The sequence below is a fragment of the Clinocottus analis genome, unplaced genomic scaffold (assembly GCF_023055335.1).
Source record: "Clinocottus analis isolate CAN_PGR_092001 unplaced genomic scaffold, fCliAna1.0.p SCAF_17, whole genome shotgun sequence".
NCBI lineage: Eukaryota > Metazoa > Chordata > Actinopteri > Perciformes > Cottidae > Clinocottus > Clinocottus analis.
In genome coordinates, this window is record NW_027175898.1 from 5,094,574 (window position 1) to 5,120,468 (window position 25,895).

General features: G+C 44.9%; 1 protein-coding gene across 1 annotated transcript in view; it reads left to right on the forward strand.

The window, feature by feature from the left end:
- The first annotated feature begins 7,780 nt into the window (after positions 1-7,780).
- The window catches only part of arid1b (AT-rich interactive domain 1B), a 160,880-nt gene continuing 142,765 nt past the window's right edge, over positions 7,781-25,895 (forward strand). The window contains exon 1 of the mRNA XM_068580025.1: positions 7,781-9,301. Within this exon, the coding sequence (XP_068436126.1) occupies positions 8,063-9,301 (1,239 nt within the window). The 5' untranslated portion in view covers positions 7,781-8,062. The remainder of the gene's footprint in view (positions 9,302-25,895) is intronic.

Sequence of the window (25,895 nt, forward strand, 5' to 3'; positions counted from 1 at the left end):
TGGCTTTTGTTTTCTGCTGCCTTGCTTTTATTCTTTATTAAAACATTTTGCTGCATTAAACATGCTAATTTGTGGCTGGGCATAATTGGGGTCTTGCTTTAAAAAACCTCTCCCCTGTTTGGTAGAAGATTAGGAATTTCATCTTCAGGATTATGTATAGAGTACAGTGAAAGCCCATGAAATAGTCTTGCTTTCCATTATGTTTAAAGCCACTCAAGCTTATTAATGTGAAAGGAAAATGTATTATTCGCCACACAACGGCATTGTCATATGACAAAAAAAGATGTCAGATGGCAGCTATTCTGATTGATGGAATTGGTCGCCTGATTAGTTATTGTCCAATCAGTGTGTTACGGGGATCAAATTCATCAAGCCAATCAGCTTTCAAACAAATCTTGGTTATTCGAGTTCAGTGTATTTTCAGGATTGTTAGAAATAGCCCAACATTTGCTGTCAGAGCTGCAACAGCAAAGCTGTCAAATCTTCTATACTACTATAATCAGAATTGGAACGGCAGCAAACCTGGCTTTGGACACCAGAAGAGAGAATGTGAAGCAGATAAAACCCGAGCAACTCACGCAGGAATCCCTCATTGATCACTGAGGGCTTTTCATGAGCCTCAGATGTGGGGAGATCAGAGCTTCAATCTTACTATGAAATGATATCTCACAATGTGAAATGATTCCCAGATCTCCTGAAAAAAAAAGAAAGGAAGAAAGAAGAAGTGCAAAGAAAGTGCAAAGAGAATATTCAGGTGTCAGTATTTCTGCCTCGTTCACCTAGGGGTCTAATAAGTGATCACACGGAAAACCGGGAATCTCTCCCCCATAATGGCGAGCAACTTTTGATTTCGTGTCAAAACATATTTAAAATTTGAACAGTGCCGTCATTCCTGTGGCGTGCCGCTCTCTCCATGGGGCTTGTCACGGGAGGCGTCACGGCATGCGGCTCCAACACACGGGGCTCCTTTCATTTTTCTGTCTGACATGTTAAGTGTGATGCTACAAAGAGGTTCCATTTTAATTGTTTGGACAGATCACTCAAGGGAGAGCGGCTTTGATTTGGGGTGTTGACAGAATAGGCACAGACTGGCTGCGTTGCTTTGGTGTCTGTCTTGCCAAATCTGGCACTGCACCGTATTGATCGTGATAAGCTGTTTTCCTCAGGCCTCACTTAAGCTAAAGGCCAAGCTTTGACCAACCTTTCACAGTAGCCGTTGCTGCGGTAATTATGTTACTAGAATGTGCTATGATGCAGAGATGACTTGTTATTGCTCCGCCCTTTTGGTTTTGTACGCAGAAATCCATTCAATCAAATCTTGAACTCGCAGTCAATTTTTATTGGATAATCTCTCAGGTAGATCTGAGGAAAGCTCGGCAGCAAGCTTAGTGGCAAACAAGCCATTGATCTATAAGCATGAGTCAACTGTATGTGTAATATCTTTATTAAATAAGACGAATAGGCACTCGAGCTGTGCCATGCAGGCACTTTATGAAATAGGAGTATACCTCGATGGAGCCTAGTGAGTGGTGAGAAATCACCTGTTGATGGCCCATAATGTAATAGAACATTCCTTTTGAATGGGCGGGAACCATAATGTCACACAGTCCATTAATATTCTCCTGCTGTGCCCACATCTTGGCTCTCTGCTCTGGGGGAATGATTAGGGTGACGGACGAGGGGGCGATGACACAAGAAAACAACTTCCCCACCTCCCTTCACTTCCCCTACCCCCCCCCCCCTTTTCTTCGCCTCCCCTCAACCCTTCAACACAACAGCCACAAATTACCCACTTTGCTTGCAATATTATCACGGCTGATCGTTGGTGTCCATAATTAGAGTCTTAGTGTCGTCTAGCCTCCATTAGGCTAACAATAGTGCCTTGGAACAGGGCCACTTTGGGCAAATAACATGTTGAGAACACTTGACTTTTGTGAAGAGATAGTGAAAAGCATCTAAGGCTATTACTGATCCAAACAGCCTTGAATGGTTCTGTTGCGAGTGGTTCTGTGAGAGCCCCGGATAGGCAGATTGTGGAATCATCTCCATTGCAGAGAAACACACATACACGGGCAAAGATGCAACCGATGCAATCACAAGTAGGAACACACACACACACACACACGTCTTTATGCTCAATCGGTGACAGCGCTTTCCCTTTCCGTGCCCATATTCCTTTGACAGAGACGCAAATACAAATATCATCACACTGCACGCTGCAGCCTAGTGGAGCTTGTATTTCAATCACGCAGCGTTAGATAGCTTGCTGCTGAGTTTCCTCTCAGGCTACAGAGAGCGAGAGCGCGCTCTGTATTCTGAGCCCAGTCCCCGTTTGATCTCCGTCATCGCCCCTCTAAGACATCATTGTGTAACACTGTAAAAGCGGACGGCTTCATGGAGCGAAGGAAATATCAAGGAAGTTATTCATAAATATTAGATAAGATCAAAACAGCCAGTTGCTCTCAGACTCTGAGCTCCTGGGTCAAGTCATCCACATCCCTTTGATTTTTTTCCTTCCACTCAGGCTGAGCAGGGTGTATTGAGCATGCAATGAAATTGAACCCCCCCTCCCGCCAACTTTAAAGAGCTAGAAAATGAGAAAATATGAAATTACCATGAGTCCAATCCTCTTACTAATAAGCCGCTAAACAAAGCACAAATCTACTGTTTTGTTTCACTTCTGATCAACACTTTTCATTATTCATAATTCTCTTGTTTTGATTACTGTCCCTAACGCACAGCACGCTGAACCTGTGGAGATTAATAGGCAGCATTCTCCAAACTCTTCCTCCTCTCCTCCGGAGCTGACACAAATTGGTGAAATATCACTTTGATCATGCCTCCTGAACAACAAACAAAACACAAACCTAATTAGCCTAATTCAAAAATCGTTCCAAATGCTTCTGTTTTTTTTTTTTTTTTTGTTGCAAGCCTTTCGTTCCATGCTGTTGTTAAAGATAAAACCAATTTGGACGTGTCCGTGTTTCACCTCTGTGCACTGTGTGTGTGAATTTGTGGTTTAACTGATTATATAAGTCCCCGGATCTGACCTTTGACCTTTCAATTGACAGAAGCCAGGGGGCGCCAGATGCTCTGATGCGCCAGTTCCATTTCCGCAAGACCATTTACGCCAAAAAGCGGAACAAAGGAAACATCTTTAAACAGACTTGAAGGCTGTGGCGGGTTTTTTCGGTGTGGGAGAGCTCGCTCTGCTGACTTCTTTGTTGATGTTAGTCATCCCATCTGGGGAGAAATGTCAAGTGGCAGGGGAATCAAAAAGCGCTCTGATTTATTGCACCACTTAAAAAACAAAATCCCAATAAAGACATGGTGTAAAATCTGCTTACTATAAAGAATGAATTATCATGGCGTTGGGTTTATATTTTCCACGTCGTATGGCGTTCATACTATATTCTTGATGGTCACATCAACAGGCTTCCATACCAACTCATAAATATGCTAAGTCCGCCGAGAAATAAGCAAAGTTCTCGTCTTTTGCTGCTGGTGCCACGAAGTTGCTGTAAGAGTTGATGCATCGCGTCAGCTTCTAATGCCAATAGGGACTTTTCCAAGGGCAGCAATGCACCAAAGCTTTACAGCATTTGAAGTGTTCACTTACTACAAGCAGCATGAAGTCTACCTTGCAATGCTAGCGGATTAGCTCACGTTGCCGCGCTAACATATGCAATGACTGCCGGCGAGCTCTCCCCCATTAGGTTTGCACATCAAAGGCGGCGGGAGAAGTTCTTCACAGGCAGTTAAAAGTGGGCTCAGTGTGGATCTTGTAAATACCGTCTTTGAGTCTGTGCCTCTCGGGGGACACTTCACACACTCCTCCAGTCAGGAGAAGGGAGGGAGGGAAGGAGAGGAGCAGTGACAGGCATCAGAGAGGGAGGAGGGGATGGAGGAGGTGGTGGTGGTGGTGGTGGTGGTGGGGATGGGGGAGGTTCCTGAGAGCCCAGTCCCCTGTCACCTCCAGAATAGGATCTGTGGATGAAGAAAATCACTCTCCTCTACTCTCCTCTCCCTGTCTGTATCTCCCTCTCATCCTCTTCTTCCTCTTCACACTTCACATGATAGCTGACAGTGAAAGTAGAGCATAGCTGTTTTCCGTTTTTCTTTTGAGTCATGTTTTTCATAACACATAAATAGAGCATGTGGCGTCCTGGGAATTCTGTGATTCTGTGTTTCAGTGTACAGGCGGACACAATAGCATCCACTCTTCTCAAGTGTTGTTGAAAACATTTTATCCATCATAGCCGTTTGTAGGGCTCTGGTGAGGCCCTCGACTCCGCAAGGAGCTGGAAGGAATAAGAGATGTGTTTTGTTAGTAGCCACACACACCCAGACACGCACATACCGCATGCTCCAAAGCCCATCCTAGCTTGGATTTGCAGACTGATCAATTCAAATGCTGTTATTTACCCAAGCCTGAAATGAAAAGACTATGGATCAATTTGATGCACTTCCATAGGGTGTGCTCACAATGGCTGGCTAGCTTTTTTGTCTCAGCTACACCCTCCTTTTCCTCCTCCTTCGCTGTCCACCCCTCATCTGAAACAAGTCTCCCCCACCTTCAACATTCCTAATGCAAAATACACTCTCGCTCACGTACACAAGCCGTCCACGATGCGTTCTCTCCCCGCACGCTCATTCTCTCTTTTTTTCTTCCAAACACACCCCCAGTGTGACACCAGGGCTGCATCCGTCTGAGCTGTGTGTGAGTGTATCTGAGTGTGCGTGAGTGTGTGTTTGTGTGTGTTTTGGGCTGACCCACTTTCTGTGCTTGGCCAGGCTTGTGCTGCTGCTGCTGCTGCTGCTGCTGTCTGCTGCTGTCTGCTGTGCTGTGCTCTTCTGTTCTGTGCTGCTGGGGGGAGATCCCTGCAGACTCCCCCAGAACAGACTCCAGCTCTCCTCCTGACAGACACTCACCGTGGCATGTTATCCCCCAGCGGATTGGAGACCTCTGCCTTTCTCTGTGTGTGTGTGTGTGTGTGTGTGTGTGTGTGTGTGTGTGAGAGAGAGTTTCAGATACACCTTGATACAGATGCACAAATGAATACAAAAATGCATGCACATGGCTGCGCACACAACAGCACCCGCGCGCACACACACACACACATACACACACACACACACAAACATCTTACACACATATGCAAAGCACATACCATCCCAGATCTGTATATTTTTAATTCCATCCACCCTCCTCCGGCTCCTCCTCCTCTCTTCCCGTGTTTGTCTGGAGTTATTGTTTCAATCTTGCTGCATCAGGGGGCCCCTGAAGGTTATAAATTAAACATAAATGCAAATGCGCTGAGCCATTGCCCTCCTCCACCTCCCTCCTCCCTGCACACACACCCATCCTCGCCATTCAAACAGATCAGTGTGTCTGCGAATTAATAGGAGAACAGTGGGCTTTTTTTAATGAGCGAGGGAGGAAAATTAGAGTTGCAAAGCCACAGCGCACACCCAGAGCTGCAGCCGAGGCAACGGCTTGAAAAGCCCGGCGCCATCATAGAATATGCTAATGCTCCAGGTCCCCTCACTGTCAGCTTTAGTGTTGCTCTAGATGAAATCAGAGCTGAGGCTTTGATCTGGGACACTGATGGGAGCTGGAATCATCATGTGCTCAAAGTACAGATAGCAGGAAGGGTGAGGACGAGGCTCGTTCTCATCAGAAAAGGTGCACGTAAGCAATGATGAAGCCCTACCATGAAGACGTCCCTGATCACTTATGGAGATATTGTTTTGTCTACGCATACACAGACCAGCACTAGTTATCTTCCGTCACCTACACATTTCTCTCTCTCTCACACACTCGTACACGGAGGGTGTAAACGTGATGTCTTCTCGGGGTGTCCTATAGATAAATAGCCATCTGGTCTTGTTGACGCTATAGGCTGGGCCTGAGTATACTGAATGGTGAACACCATGGAGACTTTGTTGTTGGACCATAACAACATTATAGCTTTTATTCTCTGCCATATGGGCTCATAAAGAAAAAACGGCTGGGAGAGGTTTCTAGGGATGTCACTCACTTTTATTCTCTTATGATTGAGCTTCTATTTGGAAACCTGAGATCAAACCTCTTGTTGTAATAATGTGATTATGTATTGTCTTCAAGTTGTTAAGTTAATATTTTTGTATAAGGCCATCCTATAACTCATGTCTGAAACCGGCTGAAACATAAGGTGTGTTTCTGTTTGTATTGTATACATGTATTAGTATGTTTGGGGCTCTAACTTGTACTAACACTGTGTCTCCAGCAGGGGTCTTACCATTGTCGTGGACATGGCTTCACAGTGAATTATCTTGAACTGTACACAATACAAGGCAGAGTGAATTGTGCCTTCCTCGTTTCACCAATATGTGACCTGAAGCAACAATTAGGAGTTGGAGAGCGACGATCGTCTCTCCCTCGTCATCACCATTACTATGGTCACCGTCACCTCCACCACTGGCATCTTCGTTGTCATCGTCACATTTGTTCCCGCCGCCACCAGTCATCTTCATTATCATGGCCATCCTCAGCACAACTCTCATCCCCAAATCCTTCTCTTCCCACCCCTCCGCTCTCCCCTCCCCTCCTCTTTCATCCATAGCTCCCTCTGTTGATCAAATGCATCTGATCTCATCAAAGCAGACCCTCTGCTCACTCAAGTCCCAACAGACACCCCAGCTTCTTTACTAAGCACAATTTTACATTCATGTTTGAATACCACTGATGGGATAGGGATAGCATATCTTGTAGACTTTGGTTTTGTGTGGTCCTACACTGCAGCCTGGGGTTGATTTTTTTTTCCTTCTTCTTCTTTCATTATCGTTTCCGACTCGCTCCTCTCTTACAATGTAAATCAAATGAAGGAAATTAAAGAATGTAGCCTTTTATTCAAATAAGACCCTAATGAAGAATGACTTTAATATTCATAATATTCATATTACATTCCTACAGAGTGAGTTTTAAGTGACCTAATGATTTGATGCTATCACATCAAATAGCCCCGTATATTAAACAGTTCATAATTTGTGATATTTTCATGGTTTCCCCCCACTTATTACACGACTGCTGTGGTTCTTTGAAGGGGAGCATTGCTCCTTTTCGGGCTGAAAATAAGTAATTGGAGCGTATAGGGGATGAACTCTGTGGTGCAGATATTACAACACTATAGCCGCTATAAAGTGTGATTACATTCTTATTCCGATGGCAACATTATTGCGCACAGCTTGTGGTTGCGTGTCCGACTCCTGTCAGAGCTGCAGAGAACTGGCTGGAGCCGAGGGACAGAGAAGGCTGGGAAGAGGGAAAATCAGATCTGGATAATTGCGTAGAAACTCACTCGGGCAAACTTAACATCTGCTGGTGCTTTTTTTATTTGAAGGATCCGTGTGGACTGGAGCAGCAATGTCCCTGCGTAAATTGGAAATGCCTGATCTGTCTCGGTTATTGGTTGTTTAAAAGTAATATGCTCTTTCAACTCAAGGGAAGAAGCCGTTCCTTGTTGACCGTCTGATGTGCAATTATTGAAAGATACCTGGGTTTCATAATGACAATAAGGACATGTATCTCGTGTGAACAAATTGCCACCATCATTGAATGTTTTCCTTTTTCTCTTGAACGAGTAAAATCCTCCTTCAAAGCAACGTAAAACACAGAAACATCGTGTGTATGTTCCGCCACTCCAGTCCGGATTTTCCATGTGAGGCGCGCCGGAGCCCTGGAGGTGGATAAGCTTGTAGAGCCCGCTCTCTCTCATGCCATGCTGGGCCACAAGGGCTCCGGGAGACGCTGCTACATATTACCGAGAACCGGGATGGAGGAGAGGCGGAGGGGGGAAGAAAAAAAGTTTCGTTTAAACCTGGCAGAGGAACTTTCAACATGAAGCCTCACTGACGGAACAATTTCACCACAGCAACAGCAGCGCAAGAACAAAGCTTGCTTTTCCACTGAATACATTTTTCTCCTCCCTGCTCGGGTCTTTTCCTTCCCTCTTGCGTTATTCTCTGTGTGCACGGCTGGTCGGGGCTCGCTGTCACTGCGCGCTGAGATGTTGGAGTGACCATGGCTGCGCAAGTTGCATCGGCTCCGACCAGAACTAATAACAAAAATAAGAAATTATCCAGCGGTTTGGGTCCGGACCTCAATTCGGGGAAATCAGGAGGAGGAGGGACCGTACAGCGGACTGGACCTATGCTCGGTGCCGGAGATGGGACTCTGAATAATGTAGACCATCATCGCCGAAACGAGCTCAACATGGTTCATTCAACTTCCACCACTCACAACGCGTCGGACGGCCATGACAAGGATGGGAATAACCTCACGTCCGCCACGGCTTCGACTAATTCAACCACTTCCTCGATGGAAGCGGGTTTGATCGCGAACCACAAGCTGAAATGTGTGGGGAGCGGAGATCCCACTCAGTCTCAGCCGCCGCCGCAGCAGCAGCCGCCGCCGCAATTCGGCCAATTTGCGCCACATCAGCAGCGACAGATCCAAAGTAACAACACCGCCAATAACAACGGCCAGGGGCCCCGCGGGGACCGGGCCATGGATCACCAACACCACGGCGGCAAAGAGAACCTGTTGGGGGGGCAGGGGGAGCCGCAGCAGCAGCACATGCCAGGAAAAGGTGAGGGGGACCTCACCTGTAAACCCGCGGAGAGGATGATGGGTACCAGGTACGAACACTCCAACTTGGGCCCAACTAGTAACAACTCCGAGTTTAATAACAACTATTACACTTCGAGGCCCTGTTATGAGCAACATGGCGGCCAGCAGCAACAAAGCAGTGGGATGGGGATAACGCACTCCTCGGCACACAACAGCATGGAGAACTCCCACGAAGCAGGGTACCACAACAGCCAGTACAACCAGTACCCGGCGTACCGGGCGGGCTACGGCGGCGGGGCCTACGGGATGATGGGCCCCTCTGGGTGCCGGCAGCCTGGGAACATGATGATGGGCAGCAACTCCTCAGCGAGCCACGGCAAGTCTCCCCTGGCAGCTGCTTCGGGTGGCTTTCAGAGGTTCCCAGGGCAAAGTCAGCAGCAGCATCCCTCGGGGGCCACTCCGACCCTCAACCAACTGCTGACGTCCCCGAGCCCCATGATGCGGGGCTACGGCGGCGCGTATCAAGACTACAGCGGCTCCACGGCGCAACAGCAGGCCGGCATGGGCCTGGGGAAAGACGCGGGGCAACAGTATGGAGGCAACTCTGCCCACGGCTGGGGAGGGCAGCAAAGAAACCACCCTCACGCAATGAGTCCAGGCAACGGAGGGCAAGGCCTCGGCAGGACTCAGGTGAGTTTTGGGAAACTTCTCAGTCAGCCGGTGCGCATCAGGGAACTTGGGCTCTCGTCGCTGGAGTGACAGTCATTATTTTACAAGATTATCGTGTGTGTGTGTGTGTTTGTGTGTGTGTGTGTGTGTGTGTGTGTGTGTGTGTGTGTGTGTGTGTGTGTGTGTGTGTGTGTGTGTTTTGTTCACAAGAACACTCCGTGTGGGAGTGTAAGTGTAGAAGGGCCTATACCTGGGTCAATATTTTTTCATCAAGGTGCTTTTATGTAGAAGAAAGGCCATAAGGTGTGTAATTCTGACGAGTGTAATTGTGTTAATAGACTCGCACGAGCTATAACATGACATGCATTATGTATGTACGTGTGTGTAACGCACTAAGGAAACATTGAATAAAATGCGTTTCTAAAAAAATATTTTTGAATGAGCCCACACAACAATTCACATGTTAAATCAGATACCGCGTTTCTATCCGCACATTTCTAAAGGTCATACTCTCCATAATATTTCCTCTTATCCGGGAGATTAAAACGCAACATTCACGTTGGGCATGTTCACCTCGCTGCCGACGTGATGTCAGACACGTTGCCAACCGCCCTGTTTAGGACGTGTTGTGTTCAAGGCGCTCGTCGAACAAAGTATAACAACACAAATCCCCGTAGAAAAAAAATATGTATAAACGATCATTATGAATGTCAGACGTTCCGTATTTCTCATCTCTTATTTATATATATTCTTTTGATTTGTAAAGTCAAAAGGACACCGCGGCCGCGCGAGGACAGTCTGTGTCTCTCCGCGCGCTCCGCAGCGAGCACCTCGCCTCTGTGCGCCTCGTTTATTCTCATGCAGCCCGGGATTTGAATAGTGGAGGTAAACTGGCCAAAAGCGCTCCGTACTCCCAGCTCACAGTTGACACCCAGTCTGCCATCTGATTGGCTCCCTGTGGCCCCGCTGGGCAGACTGCGCTCAGAAAAAAAAAGGAGGATTCTTGCAGGGATCCTTGTCCATGGCGCTTTAGTGATGCTGCATTTATGTCTTATGGGAATACTCCAGACTTGGAGGCCGTCCAACACAATAATTGAAAGTTTATGAAGGTTTAGGCTGCTCCAGATAATTATTCTCCATTATAATCATTTTCCAGACTGAAAACACGAACAAAAACACTGCAATGTCAACCCAAAAAAACAAACTCAAAAGAAACCGATAATGTGTCCTCATGTGAAGTTATTATCTTCAATTTCATGTTATATGTCGAGGATTGTCCAGTTTTGTTAGTTCTATTTCATATGAATGCATCATTTCAAGCTCAATTTTGAGAAATTGTCCAATGCACACAGGTCTTCATGTGATTTTAATGCATAATATAATACGTTGTGCCTTTACATTTTGAAGTAAAGGAAAAGCTAACTTTTTCTGTAAACACACAACCATAGTTTTACACAACAAGCCCGGCGAGCTGACTTCTGTTGGCCCTTGCTGCAGCTCGTGGTTGAATGCCTTTCTCGAGGGCACCTCAGTGGTAACGTCTGAGGGTGGGAAGAAAGTGTTACTAATTATTCAAGGATTCCTCACTCTGTCTTTGGGGACGGCACTCATGGATCCCTTGTGTCCCTGAACCCTGTACGGAAACACTGATGTGTCCATCGCGTGCATACCTACAACCAGGGGAGGGAGTCACTGCTCGTTCAGAACTCTGCCCTAAAACAACACAGTGTTTCTCCTGAAGAGCCATTATTCTGCGGTTGTTTTTGATGCGCTAAATTATTCGTACCGCTGTATGGCACATCTGGACGACTGGAGGGTAAGTTGGTTGAGCGTAGCTTGTACTGTCTGCCTCCCGCAAAACAAAAGCAGTTCATTAGCCTACATTGTTTCAATCAAAGGCAATTTGGGTTGGCTGCTGGGGAAATTAAGTAAATGTTGTAGCGTGGGAGGGTTTGCTGCGGTATTGATTGTATCAAATTATGCACTGGTAAAATGTTGACGAGAAACCTACAGGAATATATCACTTCTTAATACACACATTATTGCTCAATATGTGCACATTGGACATGAAGAAAATACATATCTATGTATATACAGTATATGTGTGTCAGTGTGTTTTAATTTGCGTTTATATATGTGTATATGTATACATACACGTATATATATATATATATATTAATGTTTATTATATATAAATGTATATATGTGTATATATATGTATTTGTTTATATATACATATATGTATGTATAATATATATATATATATATATATATATTATATATATATATATATATATATATATATATATATATATATATATATATATACACTTTATCTCAAAGACACTGAATGAAACTCAGATAGTGTGTTAGTCTCAGTATACAGTTATAAGAGGTATATTCTATACTACCTTATTCATATTCAGTTTGTTTGTGCATATAAATCCAACAAATCAGCCCCGTCCCTCCGTTCCCCTCCCACAAAAAAAAAAAAAACCTTACATTTTACATTATATACTGCAAATGTTGTTTTTTTTCAGTTTCCCACTTCAGGAGTAAGTGCATGTGGGACTCTGTTTTTTTTTTTTTTTTTTTTTGTGACTCTACCAACATTTCAGCAGCAGTATATTCACGCTACAAACGCCCTATGTTTAATTCATATTTGGAACGGCAGCACTGCTCTCCTGTGCACTGACAGGCTTTGTGAGAAAGGCGAGCTGTGTAGTGCATAATACTGCCTCCAAATTGGCCCCGTGATATGACTGCGCTTCACTTCAGAGTGCTTTTGGTCGGAGCACACCTCTGTCACCTGTTGGCACAGTTTCCCCTCTTTCAAATTCAATTTCCCTCCCCACTGCCTCACTTCAGGAGCAAGCTGTGAGCGAAACAAGTGCACCTCATTTACACCGCTGTCTCCCCCCCTCACACTCACTTGTCTGGCCACTCACCGAAATGAAGACAGAGCCCTACCACTGTGTTGTGTTGTGATGTGTGTGTGCACACACATCAGCGATACGTCAGATATGTTATTTAGAGGTGTGTGTTGAACCTGCTCTCTCGTCAAATTGACATCGTCCTAGTTTTTTAAAATGATTGTGTCCCACTTGATTGAGGAATATCAGAACGGTGTTCGGCGTTCAGTTTGTGACCTTCTGCCTGTGTGTGTGTTCCCACATATCAGCTGCTTTAAATCCGGGCTGCTCGTTGTGTGTTGTCCCTTGCTTATGCGCAGCATATTTCTATAATGTAACAGTGCAATTCTAATGACTGAAACAGCCAATTCTGTCTCAACTCATATGTGTAACAAGGATGTGTCTGTTATCCACTAATCAGTACACACACACAGAACAATAAAAGTAATTAGCAGATAATAACGAGAGCCTAGCAAGTTGGAAGTAGTGTTGTTGCTTAGATAATTGCAGCAGCGACTCATTTAAAATCTGACCTATTAAAATCAAAATGAATGGATATCTATAGTTCCACTAATTTATCACTATTATGCTCAGTGTTTTGCCTTTGTTTGTTTTTAAGGCTTGCAATCAAAGCCCAGTAGTTATACATATCAAAGACGAGACCCACTCCCATCCTTGGTAATGTGCTTACCTTGAAATGATTCCTGCTCGCAGTGCTCTCCAGTGCATACTGTTTACATTTCTCTCTTATGAATTATTAGTGTGATACGAACAAAGACTTTATAATAGGAGCAATGCATCAATGTCACATTGTATTATGCGGCTATCTCAGGGAGCCTTGTGCATAGTGATGGGCCTGACTGTGGCTGCTGGAATTTAATTTATGGTACATGTTCTGCATCGGACAGACAGCCTATGGGGTCTGGTCAGGAAATGGGCACACAGGTGTGCATGTATGTGTGTGTGTGTGTGTGTGTGTTTGCTTAATTTTTTTCTGTGGGATGTGTTGATATTTTCTGTGTGTGCGTGTGTGTGCAGCAGGAGAAGGCTAATGCCGCTTCGTCACCACTAAGCAGTCCAACGTCAACCCCTCCCCTCTCACAATGTCTCTCTCTCTCACAACGTCTCTCTCTCTCTCTCTCTCTCTCTCTCTCTCCATCTCGGGCTCGGTGATCCTTCCCATCAGTCGTTTGTTTATGTTGGTTTGTTTACATCTCTGTCTTGGCTAGCCAGCGCAGTGCTGATTAGCAACACTAGAGTGAAATTTTAATTTGCTCTGTTGCGTCCGATAAGAGCCCCGTGCAGCGTTTTTCATCTTTCTCGGATGAAACACAGAGCCTGCTTAGGTAATTGGCAGGCCGGGGTTATCCCCCGCATAACGCCAATTAATTCAGATTTTTAGAAATAATATGAATTTAAACAGCAGGCTGTCCAGTTGAATCACTGGACGTAAGCTCATGTATTATTAGCTGGCCTAATAAAACAATTGTAGTATTTTTTTTCTGGTCCGACTCTGCACTCCTAACGTCCCCTGGAGTTAAAGGTTGATGTGTAAACGCCCTGAAGGAAGGATTTAATTACTGCGAGCGGCCGATGATTTGGTGTCAGCTGTTTCTCAGCGCTGCCTTATCTGAACTGTTGGTGTCAGGAGGGAGCTGAAAAATATAAACCAAAGCAATTTCGCTAAAGAAAGTTAATTGTGCATATGGGAGAATTTGACTTTTACGGTTGAATGAAGTAGTCCGAGGCTGTTTGGATTTGATTTGACAGTCATTTGAATTTAATTTCTCAACCTTGTTTAATCTGAGTGGTGCTTTTCTTTAGATGTCCTTTGGCATTGTGGGACTTGTAGGATTCATCACAGGTCTGGCACAGGGTTAGATGCAGTGCCTAATAGGTATCTCAAATAGCCTAATGGCTCTTACAGCTATGATTCATCCATTCCAGAGAAAAACGTTAGAATTGTCCCGGCAAACACATTTCAAATGACTGTTCGCTCTCTTTCTATCGTCTGTGAGCGGAGTTGAAGTGAATAAATAGTTCATTTCCCACACAGTTGCAGCCACCTGCCAAAGTGAAGTCTTCAACAATGTAATAGTATTTGTTATTGTTCCTTAGTGCCTGCTCCTCAGGCTGAACACGGAAACAAAGAAAAACTTGCAAGTTGTGTAATCATCACATGATCATAACTACCGCATGGTCACAATTATGAAATGGTCTGGCTGAAAAAAAAATAGCTTATTGCATAAATTATTTGTTCAACCAAAGCATTCCTGTTGATACATATCAGTTAATTTTTTCATCTAAAAAAAAATCTCCTTGCGTTGATACTTTGTTGCTGGCTTCTCTTTGTAAACAGAGAGTACAGGAAGGCCAGCGATGTAGAAATGTGGGCGATGTTCGAAGGGAGTCACATGGAGGGCTGCTGACTTCTGAAGAATGGGCTTGGCTGAGTTCACAGAGAAAGAGAGAGATTCAGTATCTGAACTCTGCCAAATGTCAGCGTGGTCAAAATCCTCTTCCTCTGAAACACACCCTGCTCCATCCAGCCTTGTGAATGTTGCCATGAATAAGACGTATTTACGATTTGTTGGCCTCACACACACAAATGTATTGGGTTTCCTCCCTTTAGTAGTCTGTGTGTGTGTGTGTGTGTGTGTGTGTGTGTGTGTGTGTGTGTGTGTGTGTGTGTGTTTGGGGTTGCTGGCAAGGTGCCAGGTCTCATGGCAGTGGGTGCTGTAGTGGCACCCAAAACCCCCACCAACACCCCCACCCACCCTGACCTTCGCATATGCTAATTAGCCACGTGGAGCTCCTGAAAGGAAAGACTCTTTCTCTTTCGTTCTTTCTCTTTCGTTCTAACTGTCTCTCTTTCTTTCTTTCTTTCTTTCTCTCTCTGGGGTTATGTTCCTGTGCATTTGCTATGTAAATGCGTGACACTTAACCACGTGTATACTTACTAAACAGATGGTGCTCAATACTGAACAGTTTGTAGCCATCTCTTTTTGTTCTTCCTGTGTTTTCTCTCTAAATACGGTTCCTCCTCTTTGTCTGCCTCGTGTCCCTGGCTTTCAGGAGCTCGCTCGGTGTCCCCAGGGAACAGCAGTCAGTTCAGAGGTATTTAGACAGCCAGCACATCCTATCGAATATTTATACACTATACTGAACAGATCTGTAGGTTACTACTGAAGCGCTTTTCCTGCTCACAGAAACTGCAGCCTACACCTCCCTTCTTCCCTCTTTGGCCAACACAAGAGGAAAAGGGAAACATGTCGGTCAGTGCCTCTAGAAATAAGTCATTTTATGATTGCAGCAATTAATGCAAATTCAAATAGTTAGCAAGACATTTTTAAGACCTTTATAAAATAAAACTAACGGTCTGATAGTTCAACTGGGAGGAAAAAACGAAAAGAGAGAAGGATCCATTTGTTTTTGTGGGATTTTTTTTATTCATAAGAATGTAGAAGATTTTTGGTGCACAATATTTTTTTATTGAAAATGTATCAGATAAACTGTGCTTATAACTAAATAAGGACAATTCATGTTTATATAGAAGTCTGTGTGTAATCCGTATAGTGTTTGTGTGTCTGTGTATGTGTATGTGTGACTGCAACCCTCCTCTCCTCTTACCAGCCTGTGAGAAAATCATCATCATCATCATCGCCATCATCATCACCGTCATCTGTCACTGTACACATCAAAGCCTCTCTGTTTCTAGACTGTAGACTCCAGTCACACGTCCTGCTGTTTGGTTTGAGTTGATTCTAATCAGCGCTGGCACAGTGGGACCATTTGCTCAGCTAAAAGAAGGGAAAAAGAGAATACAACCAAACAGTACCAGCAAGGCGCTGTCTGTCGTCTGTGATGCACAGAGAGACAAAAATAGAAAAACGATGGGACACGGACGACGCGCCGGGTTTCTGTTGATGGGTTTTGTCTGTTTCTTCGGGTCATTTCTCTTTGAGTTCCAGTTTCCACTTTTTCCTTCCTTTTTTTTTGCCCTTTCCTGTCACGCGCACATACTCAAACATATACTTACGCGTGCATCTCTCTCTGGTTTTTGTGTTGACTGGTCAACCCTGTATTTTCCCAGCCACAACACGCTCCCTTCATCTTTTTTCCTTTCTCACCAAGATTGTCCATTACAGCTTACTGTGTGTGTGTGTGTGTGTGTGTGTGTGTGTGTGTGTGTGTGTGTGTGCGTGTGCGTGTGTGTGTTTGTGAACAGAGCTGGTGTGTGGCTGTATTGGTGATTTATAGACAGTGGTCACAACAGGACACTTGCGGTCACTCCTGGCTGAACGTTACCTGATTTAGATCCATTTTATCTCAGCAATTTAGGAGCCAACCTCACACCACTTCCGCCTCCGAGCACACACACAGTGGACACACACACGCACACACACACACACACACACACACACACATGATATTAATCATTGTAGATGTTGTGAGTGGGAGAAGAGGCTCTGTTAGAAACGTGGTTTTAACGTGTTGCAGTGGGTGTGGAGTACAGATATTTGGCCTTGGTATTTCTCCCATTACACACCTCTCGGATACGGCCAGACTTGTGCTCCACATTCCAGACACTCCTCTGACGGGATTCGATATTGACATATTGACTTTATTTTGAAGTTTAAATGTCTTATTTCTTTAAAGTGTTTATCCCTCCAAAGGATATCAATACGGTTGGCAAGAACAGATGTTTGCTGTTCACAGTTAATCTCTCTGTGCAACTCTGTGTGTGTGTGTGTGTGTGTGTGTGTGTGTGTGTGTGTGTGTGTGTGGGTCTCCCTACTCAATGAACATCCATAGTTACTGTTGGCTAAACATGCAAAGGTTACTGTAATGTCAGACACATGCCAGAGGGGAGTGTGTGGAATAGCACATTAACATAATCCATAGACAACTGTCCCATTTACAAACATCGGCGTGCAGGGCCGATCGCCGCAGCGCGGCAGGAGCACATGACGGCTCCGGCGTCCGCTACACCGCATGAAACTGAATGGCGGATCGACAGCACAATGGCACTCCTCCGCCGGATAGACTTTTCCAAGGAAAATAACCGGTTGTCAGATTTTGGCATGACGCGCCGGGACAAATTATGATGCCTGAACCTGAAACATTCCTCTGCTCCACGCTAGGCAAAGGCTGCCAGCTTACACACAGTTACACAATGTGAAGGCAGCGTTGTCTTGTCTGACCTGCTCGGTGCATGTGTCGACAGTTTGTTATGTACTGTGGGAACTTTTAATAAGTCAGTGGACAGAGAGACTTGGTTTGAAAGGAAATAAATATTGGAATCAGTCGAAAGTCTTAACAGATTCACTCCAGTTCGTAGCTTTCCTGGGCCTTCTATCGTCACAATAAACACTATTCCGCTTTAAGTGTACTTATATTTGTTGTTTTCTTCTGCAATGAGGCCCATGTTTGCCAGCAGTAACCTGCATTATTTCAGGACTCAACACAGAAATGATTACAAAGCAGCAATTGGACTAATATTTAAAGCAATTCAGCGTTAATTAGATGTTGCTGTGGTGGTTGAGGCGGCTACCATGTTGCCCTCTCACCCGCTGGGGCTGGAGTCTGTGCTGACAGTCGCAATGATTGTTTTGATAATTATGTGTGCAAAAGCCGGAGAAGAAGAGGCTCTCGCTGCATTTTGAAAAATACATTTTTATATTTATGGCCGGGTTTGACTGCGCTTTCAGCGTTGTTTTGAGGGATCCATTGTTTTCACTCGCGTAACGGGTGTTTTAATTAGTCTTTGGAAATTCCTTGTGTGTGTTGTGGTTTGCGTTGGACACTGCAGACTCCCACAGCTCCCAGACATTTCTCAACTTTTTTTTTTTTTTACACATTGGCTACGTTATACAGCAGAGTCATGTGTGGAAATATCAACAATTTCCCATTTTCTCATCTGTGTCTTCAAGCATAAAGCGCTTCTTCATCTCTCTCTTCGCCGTTCTCTCGCTCCTCTTTTTTCCCCATCACAGTTGTTTCCAAGTCTCTGTCTTTCGGATGCTAGTTGCGGGTGACCTTGCCTGGTGACTACAGTGCCTACTCATTAAGTAGTAAAGATGAATGGTTCCATTATAGCGGGGCTAAAAAACGAGCAGGGCCAATTAGTGGTAATTAACAGCAGAGAGGGCGAGGCGCTCTGGAGGGCACCCTGACCCAGACTCTAGAGGGGGCATCGGGGTGCAAGGGACGTGTGTGTGTGTGTGTGTGTGTGTGTGGAGGAGGTCTCGGTATATGTGGAAAAAGTAAAGGTGAAGGTGATTATAGGTGTGTGTATCGATTGAAAGGTGTTTATTTGTGTGTGTTTGGCGGGGGGGGGGGGGGGGGGGAGAGCAGTTATAGTTGTGTAAACAAATGTAAACAGGTGAGGCTTAAGTGTGTGTTTGTAACCAGTGTGATGGGCTTGTGTGAATATGAGTGCTGTGGTTAATCATAGGGTTTTGTGGGTGTTCATGCGTGTATGTTCATTGTAAGGCAAAGCTGTAAGTGTGTAGCTTTGCAGTCACTTCTGTGTGTTGACAGATGGAAAAAAAATCATAAAGGGATTCGGCCTGTTTGAGCATTTAGAGGTGACGGAGGTCAACAGACGGCAACACCTCTCTTTGACTTTCGACCTCTGATGTGATGTCACTGCGACCAGGGAGCTTGTTAGGCAAAGGTCTGAAAATTAAAGGCCCCGAAATGCCAAGCCAATATACCATCAGCGCTAATGAACATTTTGTGATGAGTTTTGTTCTTAATTGGGGATTTATTTTTGTGCTGATTTGCAGTATTTTAGCATCTCAGCATCAAGGAGAAATTCAAGGTTGTTCACCAAGAGACTCTCTTACTCTCCCTTTGTCTCTCTTTCTCAGCGGCTGTGCTTGATTTATTCAACCCGCCTACCTCCCGTTTTTTTTATTTTTTATTCTTTATCAGTTCTTGGTCTGAAATTGTCACAGCCGTGTAATCCTTTGGGTGCCACTAGCTGGTAGACTCACACATGAGCATGCACTCAGAGGTGTGTGTGTGTGTGTGTGTGTGTGATGGTATCGGAGGTAGGGTGTCTAAACAGTATGCGGCGTTGGGTCTAGTGTCCAACATGGTAATCCTGGCAAGTCAATAAAGTGATGTTCAATATACCCGGGAACAAGGCTGTGTTGTCACTTTAACAGACATGCTAGAATTGACAGTTAGCGAGAGAGAGCATTTGTCGAGGCTGGAGATTTTTTAAGGTATTTTGCAAAGTGCCTGCAAAGTGCTGCTTTCAGGGCCTCTGAAATTGCAATTCCTGGTAAATGGATGGTTTGAGGAGTATACAATGTATTAGAAGTCAATTGTGCATGGGAGGGCCTATTTTCCATATCGCTAGTCGAACAAGTGAGTAACCGTGTGTGTGTGTGGGGTGTGTGTGTGTGTAGCTGTTGCATCTCTGCCTTCGTGGCACACACAAACATATTCAGACTGCTCATGCCCCCGCTCCACCTAGTCCCCTGTTGCTCCGGCGTCTCTCGGCTCCGTCATGTGCAGATTTGTCTGTACGGTGGGGTTAAAGGGGGGGGGGGGGGGGGGTTGACTGTGAGGGCCGCAACGTACATCAGAAACCATTACCCATAATGGCCTCTCTCCCCCCCACACCCCACGTATCCATTCCCTCTCCCTCTTCTGACATTTATTTTATGACTGCTTACATATCAAATATTTAAATAAACAGAATCGGGGGCTGAGGCTGAGGTTTGCCCGGGGGTGACAAGGGGGAGGTTGCGGCGGAGGCAGAAAAGGGATGGATGATGACATTCATTTCCGAAACGAGGAAAGAAAAAAAAAAAAAAGAAATCAGGGTTGGGTGGAGGGGCGCTCGTGGTGAAGGGTGAGAGAAAAGCAGCAGCGGTTGAGAGGAAGGGGGAGAGAAAAAAGCTTCGCTTGGCTCCAATCAAAGCAGGCGGTGGAAGGCGGGGTGTTTGTTGGCTTACGCCGGGCAACACCGGTGACAGACGTTTGTGTATGCGAAAATGTGTACCGGTGCGAGTGTTGATGTGCGCGTGCAGTTTGTCGCGGGTCTCATCCGTCAGCATTTCCTGGGGACTAGGGAGGACGTGAAGGAAAAGGCCTTGTGACTCGTAAAGAAGCAACCCGCCGTACTGAAGCCATATCAATTGCGAGGAGATCAGAGCACGACGCAAATTAACAAAGGGGGGAAAAAGGAGCAATAACAACAAGAAAAGAAACAAAGTGCAACCCAGCAATGAAGGGAGCTAGAAAAAGAAAGGACAGAGGGAGGGAGTGAAGGTGAGGATTATGAAGATTTATGTCTACTCTCTTTTCCTCAGGAGAGGAAGATGGAGAGAAGCCGGGCGAAGAGTGTGAAGGGAAGAGGGAGAGAAGGAAGGGGATGAAGAGAAAGGTGTATAGATATATGTAGAGAGACAGAGTGGTCCTGGGGTGCAGGCGGCCAGTCTTGTGCTGGCTGGCGTCGGTGGGAGGCCCATTACTGTCAGGCTAATCTTGAAATAATTAATTGCGAAGTCGACGCTTTTAAAGAGTATTGTAATTGAATCCTAAATTAGGCTTGGGAAAGGGGACGCGTCCTGCTTTGCTGCAAGTCTGTTCCCATTTTCCAGTCACACACACACACGCACGCACACACACACACACACACACACACACACACACACACACACACACACACACACACACACACAGTGGGTGCGTGCAGGCAGGCAGAAAAAAAAGAAAAAAAAAGACAACAGGCGAAGGAAATGCTAATGAAATGCATATTTGGGGAGAAAGGGGCCATCTATAATTTAGCTGTGCTCTTTGAATGTGAATGATGTGTGTGCAAGCGCTGTGATTTATTTTTGTTGTGCAGAAGGATAATTCTGTCAGAGTAGGCTTTTATTCTTGTAAACAAATGTGGGGAAAAGAGCAGAATAAAAGTGGAGTAATAAAGTAAACAGAATGGTATGAATACATTTAGCTTCTGGCATGAATAATTTGTATAGGGGATGGAGGGGTTTGATGAAAGAGAGATGACAGATAGGAGAGCAGTGATATGAGATTTGGGGTTGGCCTATAATTCACTATTTTCTGGTACTTGCTTTCATTTTTTATTAGATTTTTTTCCCCTCCATCATGGATTAGTACTGTGTATCTGTTCCTTTCCCACATTCCCACAAGTAGGTAAAGCATAGCCTTTACAGACACATACACATGCCCAACATGCACCTTATTACCCCTCAAGTCCTCCAGGGCCCTTTTGCACTAGCCTCCGCACTGAGGCTCTGCTTAAAATGAGCAGCTCAATGTGCTTTCACTTACACACACTGCTGCCCACATGGCTCCTCCTGAATGACCCCTGCAAAACTATAAGCAATAGAACTTTCTGGATCAAAGCTCCGGGAAAAGGGTCTGCCCTCCATAAACGTCGGCCCGCTCCATAACTCTGGCAGGAGCCAGGGAAGAAAGATGGCACATGGTGCAAGGTCAGGGAGACAATAATGGAAACTCGGCAGTCAACAGATGCCTTTGTAAAGAAGCTCAAAAGTGGTGGAAAAAAAACGCAATAATAACGTGCAGGATACTTTAGGCCTTTCTTCAAAATACATATAGTGTTTACTGTCATTGTAATTGCAGAGCTTCCCCGAGGTTAACTGGTTTGGGGTGTCATGTAACACAAAACATGTAACACTTTGGTTTCTTTAATGTATATATATATATATATATATATATATATATATATATATATATATATATATATATATATATATATATATATAGTTTAACTTTTTATCAGTTACTTCTCCAAATATTTATCAGTAACTTTTTCAAAATCCACATGAGCCACTCTTCACATCGCCATAAATCAGATCCACTGGCTGGTTTGCTGCTGTTCCTCTTGTTGTTTCCTTCCTCCATAACACTGGTGAAGAACACAAGGAGCAAATGCCATGAAAACAACATTATGACTGGTGTGTTAAGTGTGTGCCAACTTAATCAGAGCACACAAGGCCAAATTGCCTTCCAAGTGACCACTTACATGACCGGTTGCTGACAAGCAGTGTAGCATTTAAAAAACATGTTTTTTAAATGGAGTCCGGCGCAGTGCCCACTCAATATATAACTCACCAGGGCTACATTATATCACCTCAGTACGAATAGTCTCTGGTCGAGCTCGGCTGAAAATGCAAAAAAACATCAAAGACGTGTAACCAGTACAACCATGGACTGTATATAAGAAGTGGACGTCGTCATCAAGTCGTCACCCAGGGGTATGTGGTCTGACGTTTTTAAGCCTTGAGTTTTGGCCGTCGCCATCTTGTTTTTTTCCAGTGAACAGGAGTGACCTCATAAGTGATGTCGAGACGGCGTATACGGCTCTGGTAGCGGCAGCGACATGTCAACCACAATGCAAACTCTGCTTTACGGTCTACTTGACTCTAAATGGACCATGATTTACTCAATGAACATCACGCTGTATTGAAGAGGACTTGAAACTAGCGATGGAGACACAAACTAATGTTTACTATGTTTACTGAGCGAATAGATCAGGAGAGAAGTTGAGTAATTTTCAATACAATCAAAATTATTTGTGCAACCGGACAGTAGAGAGAATGTTTTATTCTACTTATTGGCTTCACTCGGCAGAACCGGAGGTTGCCGCCTGAGACAACGTCTCTTCTCCTCACCTGTCTCTCCTCTCCTCAGCTCTGTGTGGAGAGAGAAGCCCTGTGGAGAAGCCTCGCATTGGTGAAATACGAGTGGCAAGGATATTAATGATCTTGTGAAATTTTGGGAGCATGAATATAGCGACACATCTATAGTATGAACACCAGTTTTTTTTTAACAGGGGCATTTGCTTAATTTGACAATGTAAGTGTGTATATGATAACTGCTTCAGCTTTCCAGTATTTTCAGTCGGAGACTCCTGGATTAAGTAGCGATGGGAGTTGCAGTCAGAAAAAAAATAGCTTTTGTATTTCCTGTTCTGCTACACTGTGCCTCACCTCCACCAACACACAAAAACCAGTCCAACGGCTCTGCCAACATGTTGGCCCTTGCTGCCGTTCACCCCAATGCACTGCATTAGCTTTATTGTCATCTGTATTAACATACTTGTCAGAAATTAAATCCAATGGAATTCTTCAGCTCTGGCACACGAATGTGGCGGCATCTGTATGAGAAATCAAACGATCCTCATGCTGTTTTCCAAATGTTTGAAATTTTCTACTCATATTTGGTCCAGATCTGACAGCTATAAACTTGGCTCAGAACATCCCATTTTCTCCTGGCTGACTGGGATGAATAACAGCAGAGCGGACAATATTGTGGTCTAGCTGAGCATGGCTGACTCTTCTGTGTCTGTGATCCCTCTATCAATAAGGAACACAGGCCTGTCAGAAGGCCTGCCAACTGTCTGGCTGTCCACGCAGCCTGCTCTCTGCGCAACATCTGGACACAGATGGTGCGCACTGATCACACACTCGCACACACAAAATACTCATACACATGTTTTCCTGGCACTGGCAGAGATTTTTAGGCACGCTGTGCATTTACAGTGGCGTAATATATGGAAACATGTTCATAACCGCAAACGTAGTTAACTCACTTAATGTTTTCAAAACGCAATTTACTTGCACACACACACACACGATGGTTCTTATGAACATTGCTGTGGCGTGGAATGCATACAGTAAATAACCACACACACACACACACACACACACACACACACACACACACACACACACACACACACACAGAAACATTCACACCACAGAATCAGACACATGGTAGGTGTGTTGCAGAAAAAGGATCTGTGGCCTCTCCCGGGAAATATGTGCATCCCTTTAATATGTCTGGCCTTTAATAAAAAACCTTAACATAGAAGGTCGGTCAAAGTTCGCTGTGTAAAACAAATCATGATCAGGATTCTTATTCAGGCTATATATGTCTACGAGTCTGCTCCGATTAAGTTGCAGTGTGTGGATGCATTGTTACTAAATGCTGAATTTGGTAACAGATTCGGCTATAGTTTGATTTCCCTTTCTCAAGTAGGGAAAATATATGAGGCTGGTTAAAAAGATCGATAGAAAGCAGGAGATATACGTAGTCACAATCAATTTCAGCGTGATCATGTCTAATTGAGGCCCTTTAACATCAGATATCACTTGACTTTCTCAGTCATATGTTGTTTATATGGGCTGGCACATCCAGTCCACCGTAAACATCGCTGCCCTGGGGCATAGCAATAATGGGAGGGAATGGTGGAGTTAAGTGTGAGTCAGAAGTGTGTATGTGCAGTCCGGCTCCCACAGGCTCTCTCTCATTGATCGACCCAGCTCCCCCACCTCATGTTCCCAGCCAGCTTCGGTGATTGATTCCCAGGGCCCCGGAGATGGGAGGCCTGGCCTGGGCTCACAGAGCCCGGGGCCTCCCAAAGGGTGACCTGGAGGGGCTGCAGGGGGAGGGAAGCCTATTTCCAGGGCCCCTCACCCAGGTCAAGGAGCCCATTTCTAGCGAAGCTTTCACAGCGGGGTGTAAAAGTGGAGGCTCACATTCATTACATGAGAAAATGAAGGCCACGTCTGCTGCTGCTGCGACTGCTATATTGAGGTGTGTGGCGGTGGAGTGTTTGAGTGTATGTATGCAAGAGGTGAAGAGATATTGGTGCGTAGGGGTTAAGGGAGAGCAATCACTGCCTTAACATGCTATTATACAATCTGTCAAAACACACACACACACACACGCACACACACACACAGACTGTTCTCTTACCACTGAAAACGGGAATACATTTCCTGGTTCCACTTACAATGTTCAAGCCTCCAACCCGCTGTGTTCCCATTCACGCTGAACCTCACCGCCCCCGCGCATCAACAACCCCTCTCTGTGTCACTTTACGAGGGTAAAGTGAAATAAAGTAAAGAGGAGGGAGAAAAAAATATTACATGAAAATCAATTTTTTTTCTAATTAACTTTGTAAATTTCCCGCTGAGCTATCAGACGTCGGGGCCTGTTGTGTCGTGCCGAGTCCGATAATGAAATCAATTTGGTTCAAATTGTTTCAGGTGACTTTTAATGAGTATCTAATATCCGCCTGAGGAAGGAAGGTCAGGATATCTGTTTGTTATTTGTGTTTTTGTTTTTAAGTGATGGATCACCCGCAGGTGAAACACGGATGGCTTCACCCTGGAGGACTGGGCAGTGCTCCAAAACAAACAGGCTGAATGTAAATCCTTGTTTTTGGTGGGGAGCCTCTTTAACTGCACCACGGGTGTGACCTAGTTTGACAACTTGCTTTTTATAGAAACACTATTTTTTTTTTTTTTTACCATTTATTAATTTCTCGATACAATTAAAGTGGAATACTACACCTGTGTTTCAGGATCACCGAACAAAGTCACAGAGGAGCTAAATAACAGGAACGGGGGCTTATTGTGGTCTTGCTTTAGTTGAAGCTTTCACATTCATAATTTACTCTGCTCCCTCTCCCTCAATGGCCAGCCTCCCAGCCTGAGGAGCTCGTTAAGCTTTGCCTTACAGGGAAGACTAATGGATGGCAGAGAAAGCCCCCTCAGGACCCTTTAGCATCGTTTCTGTTGGTCTGCTCGCTTAGTATTCACTTATGTATTTTCACCCTACTCTGAGCACAATATCATGAATAACCATTGCTAATTCATAAACACACTTGGCGATACGGGACC